The sequence below is a fragment of the Papio anubis genome, chromosome 12, assembly GCF_008728515.1.
Source record: "Papio anubis isolate 15944 chromosome 12, Panubis1.0, whole genome shotgun sequence".
Classification (NCBI taxonomy): domain Eukaryota; kingdom Metazoa; phylum Chordata; class Mammalia; order Primates; family Cercopithecidae; genus Papio; species Papio anubis.
In genome coordinates this window covers 58,833,872-58,846,760 of record NC_044987.1, presented here as the reverse complement: position 1 = coordinate 58,846,760, position 12,889 = coordinate 58,833,872, and the positions used below count along the sequence as shown (strand labels likewise).

General features: G+C 54.6%; 1 protein-coding gene across 1 annotated transcript; it reads right to left on the bottom strand.

The window, feature by feature from the left end:
• Positions 1-371: 371 nt before the first annotated feature.
• KLHL35 (kelch like family member 35) lies at positions 372-12,783 on the bottom strand. Its single transcript, XM_021926326.2, has 6 exons — positions 8,065-12,783; positions 6,754-6,938; positions 4,827-4,945; positions 3,359-3,547; positions 1,675-1,863; positions 372-742 (listed from the first exon to the last, which is right to left on the bottom strand). The coding sequence occupies exons 1-6, from the start codon at positions 8,934-8,936 to the stop codon at positions 554-556; spliced, it is 1,743 nt and encodes a 580-aa protein (XP_021782018.2). The 5' UTR covers positions 8,937-12,783; the 3' UTR covers positions 372-553.
• Between the last annotated feature and the right edge of the window lie 106 nt (positions 12,784-12,889).

The window sequence follows — 12,889 nt, the reverse complement described above, 5'->3', positions numbered from 1 at the left end:
TATGTGTCAAAACCTAATACCCAAAGCGATCATAGTAAGAGGTGGGGCCTTTGGGAAGGCATTAAATTGCTTAGGGAATGAGGGTGGAACCCTCATGAATGGGATTAGAGCCTTATTTAAGAGGTCAGAAGGAGCTGCCTGGCCTCCCTCTCACATGTGGAGACTCAGCAAGAAAATATTATTTAGGAAGCAGAGAGCCCTCACCAAACACCAGATCTGCTGGCCACTTGATCTTGTACTTCCCAGCCTTGAGAAGTATGAGAGATAAATTTCTGTTGTCTATAAATCACCCAGTCTAAGGTGTTTTGTGATAGTAGCCCAAACAGATATAAAAGTGCTTCATCAAGAGTAAACACAGGGAGCAAATACTGGACATTCCATCTCAGTCAGGGCAGACTGCAGCTGGAACACAGACCCAACAAGGTTTTATTTCTACAAGAAAAGAGACCGTTAAGTGAAGGGCTGTTTGTGTGGAGGTGCCACGAGGGAGCAGAGTGTGCGCCTGAGCTCCGCGTGCCTCTCCGCCTCCTGGCTCAGGCTGTCCAAATCTGAGTCACCTGCCCAAGCTCTGGATGATGGTGACACAGCCGTGGGAGCTGGTGCAGCGCTGCAGGGATGGCTGGGCCTCCACCTGCCCACTGCTGGGGTCAAAGGTGAAGACTTTATCGGTGCTTTCTCCGTGATCATCCCGCCCACCAAGGATGTGGACCTTCCCGTCACACACAGTGACTCCACAGCTTTCCTGAGTGGACAAACAGAAAGACAATTAACTATCAGGTTCAGCCTGGGGCTCCTTCTGTCCCTGCCTGGCCAGGCCAGATAATAGGACCTTGACCCACAGACTGTGAACAGGCAATCTGGATTGTAGAGAGGCAGGAAACTGGATGGATCTGAGTTCCAGCTCTAGCTTGATCCTTATTCAGTGAATGGCCTTAGGCAAGTCGCTTAACCTCTCTGGACCTCAGTTTCCTCATCTGCAAAGGGAGAAGAACCAGAGTGCCTTCTTCACAGGGTTCCCTTAACAGCTAATGGAAGTTAAGCATGTAAAGCATTTTATATAGAGCCTGGAATATGGTAAGCACGCCAATAACAATAATCTCGACTGCTGCCATCTTAGAATCGCAGACTCAGGGAAACCTGAATTCTCACCACTTAAGGTCACCAAAGGTCAGAACTGGCAGAGACCACCAGTCCAACCATACCTGTGTAATCTCTGGAGTTTCAGGGGATGGAGACGAAGGTAGGGGAGGCAAGGAACTGCAGGGGCCAGAGCTTCCAAGACTTGGGCCTCCCTGCTGTGATATCACTAGAGCAGAACTTAGCAACTCCCTTCCCCACCTCTTACCCCATGATTGGTTACTAGCAGTGGCCTTCAGGGCAGGAGAGACCACAGGGTCATTTGGACCAAATCCCCACTCAAAGCTATAGCACTTGGGACTGCAGGGTTCTAGACTCTGCCTTAACAGGGCCTAGTTGGCCTGGGCCAGGTGCTGAACCTCTCTAAGGCCAGTCTTCTCATCTGTGAAATGCATGGTTCACTATCACTGTGAGGACAAAGCTAGAGAGCGATGTATAATAAAACCACCTAGCGTGGAGTCACACAAGATTCACAAGCTCCAAGATCCAGAGCCTTAGAAGTGGGTTCCGCTCTCCTACCTTGAAGCCTCCACTTACCACAGGACTGGGGAGGACAGCTGCCTCCCCCCACACATCTGTGCCTGGATCATAGGTGAAGATTTTGCTCATGAGACCCCCCATGACATAGATGGTGTCCTCAAAGGAGATGGCCTCGAGACACCGCTGTGAGAAGGGTGCTGGTGACCGCAGGCTCCACCGGTCCTCCTTGGGGTCAAAGCACTGCACCTGAGGGGCAAGAGGAGCAGCGGTGATGAAGACTCACTGCCCCATCCCAAATGCCCCACTGCCCACATGCTGCCACCTGTCTCCCTGGGGGCACTCATTCAAAACGATGACACCTGGCCCGAGCAAGCATCTGGGAGGGAGGGGGAGATCCACTGTCCCTGTCCTTAAGGACTCTTCATCTAGTTATATGTTCTGTCCTCTGCTTCTGGACTTCCTTTGTCAAAAGCCTCCCCATCTTTTAAGGTCCTGCTCAAATGCCACCCCATCCTTAAAGGCTTCCCTGGTGTTCCCCCTCCCCACCCCCCAAAACACACACACAGGAACAGTCTCTCCTTTGATGGAGAACACAGTCGCCTCATGTAAGATTAATCATAGAGCACATCATACCGAGCGAGAAGAGGTACCGTCTGCTTTAGGGTTATAGAGGGTTCTCAGAGCAGACCCCCCATAGGGATGTGTTCCTGGCTGCATACACTGTCAACTCACTTTTTTCCTGGTGCTCTCAGGTCATACAATTCCAGCTGAGGTGTCTTGCAGCCCTATTTCTACAGCTGTCTACATGCCCATGGGTGTTTCTGATGCCCTTAACAGTTTCTGTACTTAGCTGCCTGCTCACCTCACTCTCTGTTTCCTCAACTGTTTCCTTGGAGACCCCCACCTTCCACCACAGCAGCCTATAACAAATCAGTGCTGCATGGATGGTGTTAAATGGGGCCTCCTACCATGAGTGCCCATCACTCAGCTCCAGGAGGGTTTGCTGAAAGAATGTGGTCAGGGAATAAGGAAGGGTGGGCACCCAAATTTGGGAAAGAGTCAAGTCCCAGGACCACAGGCTTATGAGGCCATCAGGGGGAGGGAAGGAACTGCTATGATAAATATTTTTATTTGCAAAAAGCCTAAATGTCCAACAATAAAAGATGAGTAGACTCTAGTTCATCCACCAAGTGGAATAGTACAGGCATTGAAATGATGGCTGCAAAGTTGCTAATCACGTGGAAAGTGCTTATACCTAAATTAGAATAAAATGCAGAATGCAAAATTCTAACAGTGAGAAAACAGAACTATAAGAAAAACAAAAATCAATTCAGTGGAAGCCTGTAAGGCAATGCACCAAAATATAAATAGCAGCTCTGCCTGGATGGTGGGATTATGGGTCTTTTTTTTCTATTTTTCTGTTTTCTAAATTTTCAGTAATGTATTATTTTTGGAATGTAACAAAAGCATTTTAACTATCTTGCCCTCAATTTTTAAAATGTATGAAACTTATGTGGTGCCAGCCCATACATTTGAGTCCCAGTGTGCTGCTGACCCACTGTGACCTTGGGGTCATTTTTATGCTCATTTCCTTCCCTGAAACATGGAGGTGACTGGTCTGGGCTGTTGATGGGATTAAGTGAAGAAATAGACAAGGGCACGGAAACGCCCAGCTCTGCGCCTGGCACACAGTGGTCACCGCAGCCTTCAACGCCCTCTTGCACCCGAGGCCCACGCCCACCTTGTCCGTGTTGACACCGCCCTGCCTGGCGCCCCCGATCACGAAGAGCTGGCCCGCGCAGGATGCCACCGCCGCTGAGCTCACGGCCTCCGGGAGGGGCGCGGCGGCCGCCCAGGTGTTGGAGAAGGGGTCATAGCGCTCCACGCTGTGCAAGCGTCTCAGGCCGTCAAAACCACCCACCGCGAACAGCTGCAAGTGAGGACATGGGCCAGGGAGCCGGGTGCCAGGGCCTTAGGCCCCTCGGCCTCACCGCTTCAGTTTTACAGTCTTTGAGCTGCCAATTTTCCCTGTCCCCAACCCAGCTTCAAGACCAAACTGACCCCAGAGCCCAGTGCTGCCACCACCTGGGCGGCCTCCACCCAGTTGCTGTACCTCCCTGAGCTGGTTTCCTCTCATTTAGGGGGGATAATGCGACCTGTCTTTAGGATGGGTACTGAATGCGGGTTACAGCTGTAAAACACCTGGCACCAAGCTGATGCTTAATAATAATAGCTAGGCCGGGCGCGGTGGCTCATGCCTGTAATCCCAGCACTTTGGAAGGCCGAGGCGGGCAGATCACGAGGTCAGGAGATAGAGACCATCCTGGCTAACATGGTGAAACCCCGTCTCTACCAAAAATACAAGAAAAATTAGCCGGCCTGGTGGCGGGTGCCTGTAGTCCTAGCTACTCTGAAGGCTGAGGCAGAAGAGTGGTGTGAACCTGGGAGGCGGAGCTTGCAGTGAGCCAAGATTGCACCACTGCATTCCAGCCTGGGCCACAGAGAGAGACTCCGTCTCAGAAAAAATTTAAAAAAAAAAAAAAAAAAAATAGCTATATAGCTAGTTTTGAGACTTTACCACCCCACTTAATTGATTCTAAGAAGCATTTTTGTTTCTGAATTCGGGATGTAGCTTACGAAGAGAGTTGAGAGATTCTTTTTTTTTGATACGGAGTCTCGTCTCCCAGGCTGGAGTGCAGTAGCATGATCTCCGCTCACTGCAAGCTCTGCCTTCTGGGTTCACGCCATTCTCCTGCCTCAGCCTCCTGAGTAGCTGGGACTACAGGCACCTGCCACCACACCCGGCTAATTTTTTGTAGTTTTAGTACAGACGGGGTTTCACCGTGTTAGCCAGGATGGTCTCGATCTCCTGACCCATGATCCGCCCACCTCAGCCTCCCAAAGTGCTGGGATTACAGGTGTGAGCCACCGTGCCCGGCCGACAGATTCTTTTAGTCTTGAGTGGCACAATCAAGATTCAAACCTAGATTGTATGGCCCCAGAGCCCACACCCTTGACCATCAGGCTGTTACTATTACAGTAATTGCTATTATTATTAACATCAGCCATTATTATGTTACCTTGGACAAGTCTCTTTTTGGGGGGGCCTCAGACCCCTTCTTACAAAGAGGGTTTTAGACAACCTCCCTCCAGGACATCCACAGATCTGTACCTTGGGTCCCAGGGCAGCCGCTGCAGCTTGTGCCTACCTGCCCCTGCACAACTGCCATCTTGTGCCTCCACCTGCCCTTGTGCAGAGAGGCTACCTTGATCCAGGTGTGCAGATGGGAGCTAAACATCCACACATCATGACTGTTGATGTGGCCTCCTAGGGAGAGAGAAGCAGCTGTTGCCCACAGGCTCTCTTGCTATCCCAAGTACCCGCAAAGAGCTAGAAACTAGGGCCCCCAGATCCAAAGGAAAGATTAAGGGAAGGCAGCAAGAGGACTTCTTGAGCTGGTGTAAGACTCTGGGCCTGTGACCCAGACAGTGTGCTTTGAGTAAGTGGTGAGAATGTCTTGAGTTATGACCCTTGAGGGGAGAAGCCTGACAGATTCAGGAAGAAGTGGCTGGTTGGGCGCCTTATGGTGGTGCTGGTGGTGTGCCAGGCTCTGTGCTCAGGGAAGCAAAGAGGGGGCCGCTGTACGAAAGGTAAGAGTACAAAGGGTACCCAAGGCAAGCATCTGGAATGTACTAGGGACCCAGGAAAAGCAGAGTCAGCTGCACTAGGAGCCAGGAGGGGTAGAGGGTGACCCAATAACCCTCCCTCCCACCTTCACCCGCACAATTTCATTTCTGATCTCATCCCTCCATGAGGTGTTGGGAATATTACACCCAGTTTACATATAAGAAACTCAGATGAGGCTTAGAGACCAACAATGACTTGCTGAAGACGACATGGCCTTTTGTCAGAGCCAGAACCAGAGCTTCTGGCTCCAGGCCCAGCACTGGTGCTGCTGGAGGACATGGTATGCCCTATGGGGCCAGGCACTGGGGACGCAGGATGTGGGCTCTCCCTTCCCATGTCTGGCCACCCTGGGGATCTCGGCCGGGGATTCACCTCTCAATGGGAGCCTCTTTGGGGACAACCCTAACTGCACCCTTCAGCCTGAGCCTGTGACCAGAGCCACATCTGTTTGGTAGCCCCCATCTTTGTTTATTCCTAGTGGCACCAAACAGAGGCCCCACATGTTGCTCAGAACCATCAATGGCCTTGGATAAATTGTCCAGTGGTAATCTGTGGCCTGGATGATCTGTGAGGCCTCCCTGGCTTATTCTCCTGCTCCTTACCCTTTGCTGGCACCCATAGTTCTTTACAACGTTAAGGTCAATCCACCTAGCCCCAGACTCAAAGCCTCCGTGATCTGACTCCTGCCTCACCTGTGTTACTCAACCTGCACTTCAGAGCCCTGAGTCCCCGGGGTTCCTTTCTGTATGTCCCTGGCCTTGTGCCTTTGCCTATACTGTTCCCTCCAACTTTCAAGGTCCAACTGAAAAATCATCTCTTCTATGAACCCTGGCTAGATTCCCTGAGTGGCATTCCAGATCATCTGGGGACTCTGAGAATTCCGATCACATTCTGCCTGGCGGTAAAAGTGAAGTCTCTCTCTCCTCTCCAGGACACTCCAGGGGAGCAAAGACTGTTTTATGCTTCTCTGAGTCTTCAAGGGCCTGAGCCTCAGGGAGGACACAGTTTGTTGCTATCAAACAGATGTGTGTTCCTCCTAGCTTTGCCATTTTTGAGACAATGGGGGAAATTCTGAGCCTCTCTGATCCTTTCTTATCTGTAAAACAGCATTGTAGGGGGATTTAATGATAACGAATGTAAGCTTCTTAGCATAATAATGTTCGGCACATAGTAGGCTAGATGAAGTGATTATTAATACTAATACGAATTGAATTCCCTAGGAAACCTGCTCAGAACAAAAAGTAATCATATGAATTGAAGTTAACATTGCTGAATAACTGGGGGGGGTGGTCACACCCGTAGTTAGCTCTGCTCACTTCAGCCAATAACTGTAGGTTATCAGAAAACATCCCACCCCCCTCTCCCAATTGGAGGAAAAAGCAAAGGGGGCGGAACGCGGAGGCTATTAGCCAATCCCGTGTGAGCTCCCGTTGCGGCTCCGCCCTCACCGGAGACGTAGACGTCATTGCGGAGAGCACAGGCGGCGAATTCTGAGCGAGTGTAGCCGGGCAGGCTGGGCAGTGGGGTCCACCGCTGGCTCTCTGGGTGGTAGGCATCGGCGAAGGGCAGCTTCTGGAGACCTTTGCGGTCGCAACCGCCGATGACTACGATCACTTCAGCTAGGTCCATGAATCTGGCGTGCGGATAAGCCCACTGCCTGTTGGGCCGCACCCAAGTTCGGCCCTCTCTTACCCTCTCGTCCCTTTCATGAGCTTTTGCCATCACCCCCGCCCACCCGACCCCCCGGCCCCACTCCCGCTAGACTCTGCCACTTCCAACTTTCCCTGTGGGTATTGGGAAGAGAATCGCTCATTCTTACCGCATTCTGCTGACCTCTAAACTACAGGAAAAAAAAAAAAAATCTTTACAGAGCCCTTGCCCTCACCTAGAAAAATAACCTCGTTTAATCCGTATGGCAATTATATTAGTAGGGATTATTACCGCTTTCACACGGAGGAAACTGAGGCTCACATACCATGGCGTGCTCAAAGTCATGCAGCCATTAAGCGTCATGACAAGCTGGAATTCAAGCCCAGGTTTGTCTGTCGCTAACTCATCTTCAACACTCTTTTCTCACCTCCAACCGCTGATTCTGCTGCCTCCCTCCTCCTATGACATCCCCTTATCCCTAATTCCATTAAGCCGGATAACTCGCCCTTTCAGCCAATCATTCTCTCCTCTCATTGACGCCTCAAGCATCTGACCCCACCAGAATTACCATACCCTTTAGCCACCGGTTTTCTAATTCCTTTGGCACATATTTGAGGATCTCTGTCCCAGGCTCTGTGCTTAGTGTTAGAGATAGTGTAGTCTCTGGGGGCATGATTAAGGGCTACTCTGCTCAGAGCCTCTCAGTCTGGCTTTCCAGGGGTGGGGCAGTCCGCTTTCACCCTTTCCCCATGCTCCTGCCTATTTCTATCCCTCATTAGACTGCGAGCTCCCAGAGGGCAAACAGTGTTTTCAAATCACTTCCACACCCAGGCACCCTGCACAGAACTTGCGTAGAGTAGTAAGTACTCGGAATTACGGTTGCATGGGCGAAAGAAACAGTGTGCGCAGGGGTGGGGTCTCTGCATCTCCCTCACTGGCTTGTTAACTCTTCAAGGGCAGAATTATGGGCACCGAGCCTCTAAAATGTTTAACGAATGTCTGTCTGCATGTCATCAAGAGGCAGTACTAAAGGATGATGAAGGAATGAATGGGCGGTGGAAGAAGGTGGGAAGAACGGAGGGCGGGAGGCTAGGGGACGGCGGCCGTACCTCCGCGGCCGGGTCCGCAGCGCACCGGCCTCGCGGCCCAGGATGAAGCAGGCGCGGGCCTCCAGCAGCAGCGGGCGGCACTCGCCGCAGGCCTGCAGCAGCTCGTCCGCCTCCACCTTCTCCAGGAAGTAGGCGGGCGACAGTAGCGGCAGGCGCACGTGCTCCAGCAGGCGTCGCAGCTGCCCGCGGCGGGCCGGCGCGTCGTGGCGCACCCAGCGCATGGCCGCCTCAAACACGGCCTCCTCGCGCGCCACGCCCAGCGCAGGGTCCGCCAGCAGCGCCGCCACCTCGTCGGGCGCCAGCTCCAGGAAGTCGGCGTGGCGCGCCACCTCGGCGAAGGCCTGGCGCAGGACGCGGCCGCAGCGCTCGGCCAGCGGAGCCAGCGAGAAGGCGACGGCCACGCGGCGCAGCGCTAGGCTGTTGGCGGCGCGCAGGCTGCCCTCGAGGAAGCGCACGCAGGCCTCACGCAGGCCCGCTACGCCCAGCCGCTCCGCCAGCGCTAGCACTGCCGCCGCCTCGTCCTCCTCGCGCAGCCGCACGCCCGCTCCGTACACGTAGTCGAGCACCACGGCCAGCGCCGCCGCCGCCCCGGCCGGGCTTGTGCCTGGCGCCTCGGCAGCCACCGGCACCACTGCCGGGCCGCGCTCGGGCCGCCCGGCCGCGAACAAGCTGTGGAAGTAGGCGCTGGCCGCGCTGAGCGCCGCGCGGTGGCATGGAAAGTCGCGGCCGCCGGCGCGCAGCACCACGTCGGTGAGGGTACCGCTCCGCCGGTACGTGTTCAGGGTCTGCAGCACGCGCTGCGCGTGGCACCGGCCCGCGCACGGCGCCTCGCAGCCCGGCTCCGACTCCTCCGGCCCAGGGCCTTGCCGCATCCTGCTGGGGAGAGAACACAAACAGCATCGGGGAAGTCACCTGGCTGCGCCTGGGAGAGGCGACCGCCCTCATCCGTTTATTTCCTCCCTTGACCACTTGTTAAGCGACTGTCCCCTCCGTTCAGGTTCCTTATGGCTACAGTGCCTCAGCCCCGCCTCACCAGCACGACATTATGCCCTGCCTACCCACTCAGACACTCAGTGCCCCTTTGGGTTCTTCAAACTCGCTGAGCGTTTTCCTATCGATATCTGCAGAAGACAGATGGCACGCTCTCAAATAGGATAATCGGAGGAGGGTCTAATAAAGGAACTATTTTCAACAGCGGAGTCGGCGTTAGGGACTTCGGCAGGAGGAGGGCTGTTCCCCGGGCTACTAACAGCAAGGCGCCTTGGCCGCCCCGGGGTCTGAAGTGGGGGAGCAGGGAAGTTACTGGAACCTGGAAATGTATCTGTGTAAGGAGGGTCCCATGACAGGAGTTGAAGCCCTGGGTCAAGGGACTAAGGCCGCCCCACAGAGACCCACTGTGTGCGTGTGCAGGAGAGAGAGGGTACAGTAACTCCACCGTCCTCTGCTCAATCCTGCCTGTCTCCTGCCGATCTCCGGTAGATGCTGAGCACTGACCACACCCTGAGCACTCCCCTGATAGACAGCATCATACACACAGCATTCGCGCAAACAGATTCGACAAGTATTTATTGGGAGCCTTTTCTGTGCCAGGCAGTGAGCAAGACAACCATAGTTTCAGTGTGCCCGGAGGTCACAGTCTGGCGGGGGTGCCATGGGGAGGCACCGGGTGTTAGGGGAGTTCATAGAAGGGGCGCTGGACCCAGGTGGAGGGGAGTCAGGGAGGGCGTCCTTGAGGGGAACCTTCCAGCTGAGGATGGGCGAATTCTCAGAGGGTGAAAGGTTAGAGCCCAGGCTGAGGGAAGCTGGCCCTCTCTCTAGTGAGTTATCTTGGTGTTCTCCAGGTAGCACCGTCTGGAAGTGGAAAGAACTCTAGGGACAAACTAACCCAGTCCCTGCCACTGGCTCACGGTGTGGCCGGGGGCAAGTCACTCCTCTCACCTGCGGGTCCTGGCCTCAGTTATCTCATCTGAAATGGGATCCCTACCTCACAGGGCTGTGGCTTCATGACTATTACATGGGCTTTATGAAAAGTGCTGGTACACAAACGAGCTACATGGGTGTTTCCCTGTATTGTTTTTACTCGAGAGGAAGGAAGGACACTGTGTGTGCCAGTTACTTTTATAGACATAATTTAATTTCATCCTCACAACCTGAGAAGTTTCTTTAGCCCACCCCTGCCCCTTTAGTTTGTCATAAGGGAAACAAGCACACACAGGACACCTGCCCTTCAGAGGTTTGCGGCGAGGCTCAGCAGAGGGGTGTTTGTGAAGGCGCTCTGCAGGCGGAGGGGCTGGGCCATGCTGGTTATGATTTGGCCATTATGAACACACAGCCTCTGCTTGCACACCTCCAGGGACAGGGAGTTCCCTCCTTTCCATCAGCTTACTCTAGGGGGCTCAGGTCCACCCTCTGCGCCCTGCCTCTCCTTCCATCCTCCCGCTCCCAGCTGCTCTGCTGCTTCTGGAGGTCAGATCCTGCCCAGCGTTAGTCTGGCTTTCATGGCCTGGTCATTCCGGGCCATGGATCCCCTGGTCAGCATCATGAGAAATGAACTCCCTGGTGGGCAAGAAAGTTAACTACTTTTGCCCAAGTGGAGAGACTGGATCCTGAATCCACCTGGCTCCAGGGTTTGCATGCCACACTTGCCAGGGTGGGGGTGTGTCCCAAGGAGCAGCCAGGAGGTGGAAGGAAGTGAGACCGGTCATCACAGCACGCTGCAACCAGTCTGTCCTCCACTAGCCCAGAAAGCAACTACACTCTGAGTTGAAACCCAAGAGGGCCGGTCTCATTAGCATAAGGATGGACTTCTTGCAAAGGTGTCCCACAGCACAAGCAGCTCCCTGGGGGAGAAAGAGTTCCCTCCTAGGAAGTGTGTCAGTACTTTTTCATTTTACTATCTACTGCACTGGGCGCTCTGGACACACAGTGACATCAGATCCAGCATTCACTCTGGGATCCCCAGTCTGGGGGCCGAAGGACACCCAGTTGGAACACGGAAGGTAAAAATTCCCAGGTAGGACTCAATGAGTATCCTCCCTTCTCGGCTGAGTCTAGGCACTTCAAGCCATGGGTCATGATGCAGACTGAAGGGCCCAGCCTGTAGAAGCTTACTCGAACATGCCACCATCACTCTTTTTTACACCCACATCCACTTGAAGCCATTACCCAAGCACCTCCTCCGCATCCTCCCCATCTCAGACTTGTGGACACCACGCAGCTGGGGCAGCCCCGCAGCCTAAGCCTTGCCCCATGCACCTGGCGCTTACCTGGCCACACCCTCTCCCAAGTGCTCCGCAGCTGCTGCTCTCACAGGTATCACTCCCGTCTGTGCCTGCTGCCCGCACCCCTGGCAGCCCAAGCTCCAATGTTCGTGCTGCTCTGCCCAGACCCCTGTTCGCTGTTTGCTCGGGCTCAGCTGCGGGAGGACAAAGGGGCTGGACGCCAGGAGGGAGGGGGAGGGAGAGGAAGGGAGAAGCGAGTGGGGAGGGGATGCTGGGCTTTTGTTCTACTCTTGGACTAGCCCTGGGAGGGAGGGAAAGAAAGAAGGGGCGTAAGAGTGGATTGACTGTGTGCAACTCCAGGGTTTGGATTTGGATTCGTGCCTGGGGTTGGGGGTGACCTGGTGCCGGCCTTGTCCCTGAATGAGGACAAGGGTTTGAAGGTGTATGGTGCTGGAGTTGGGGTGTGGGAGGGGTGTCATCGTGCAGTTGTGGGCATGTAGGTTCCAGGGTGACTATGCGTGATTGTGGAAGTACATGGAATGCAGTGACTGTGTAGCACTGGGCTGCGTGTGGACATGTGGCTGTGTGACCATGTAGATGCCAATATGACTAAGCATGTGTGGGGCAGGGGGCACAGTGGCTCTGAGTCTCACTCCCTTGAGCCCAGGGAGAGGCAGGAGCTGACCTCTGCCCCAAGAAGAGGAGCACTTGCCAGACATTCAGTAGCAGGGGCAGGAGGGCCGCTCCTCGAGGCTACTGTGGGGGCCCAGTGGAGCTTCCAACATTTGCATGCCAGAATCTCCTAGACCCCAAGAATTCTATCCAGAAGATTCCTGTTTGGAAGACACACGTCCCTTGGCTCCCAGGAAGCATGGAGTTAATTTGATGCAGGCTGGAGCTGGGGCTCAGCTTCCCCCTTTTCCCTCAGGACACATCCATGACCGGGCAGACTCTCAGAACAAAGAGGGGAGTTACAGGCCTGCTCTGATGCCACCACTGACTCCTGCTCACAGACAGCAGAGGTCCCAAGGACTGGAAGGAAAGGACACCTGTGGTCCCAGGGCTGTACTTTGGCTTTCAGCCCAGGTGCCCCCAGTCCTGGGCATGGGCATGGGCCCTCCTCAGGCAGGTCCAAAGCTCGGAGAAGTCAAAGCCAAACTCCTCACATGGGGAAGAGGCCTCCCTGTGCTGAAGGCCTGTCCCAACACAGCCGGGAGGCTCAGAATGCCTTCGTGTGGCTGTGAGGGCACCTGCCAGTCCCACTCCCAGCCCCACATTGGACCCAGGAGCCCTCCCGCTCTGTGTGTCATTCCTAGCTTACGGGAGACATAACATATGCGCTGGGGTCAGACTCTGGGTGGGATTCTGGCTTGGCCTGTTCTAAGCTGTGTGGCCTTTGGAGGTCACTTTTACCTCTCCAAGACTGTCTCCCCGTCCACCATGTGAGGATACCGGCGCCCAGCCACTGGCACGGTGGTGGACCCAGAGAAGGGGAGGCACCATCCTGCCGCTTTCCCATTCATTCCTGAGAACGGTTCCTCCTCAAATCATAGGGTCAGAACTGAAACCTAGACCCTGTGCACTTGTCCCCACCCTCCTGCTGG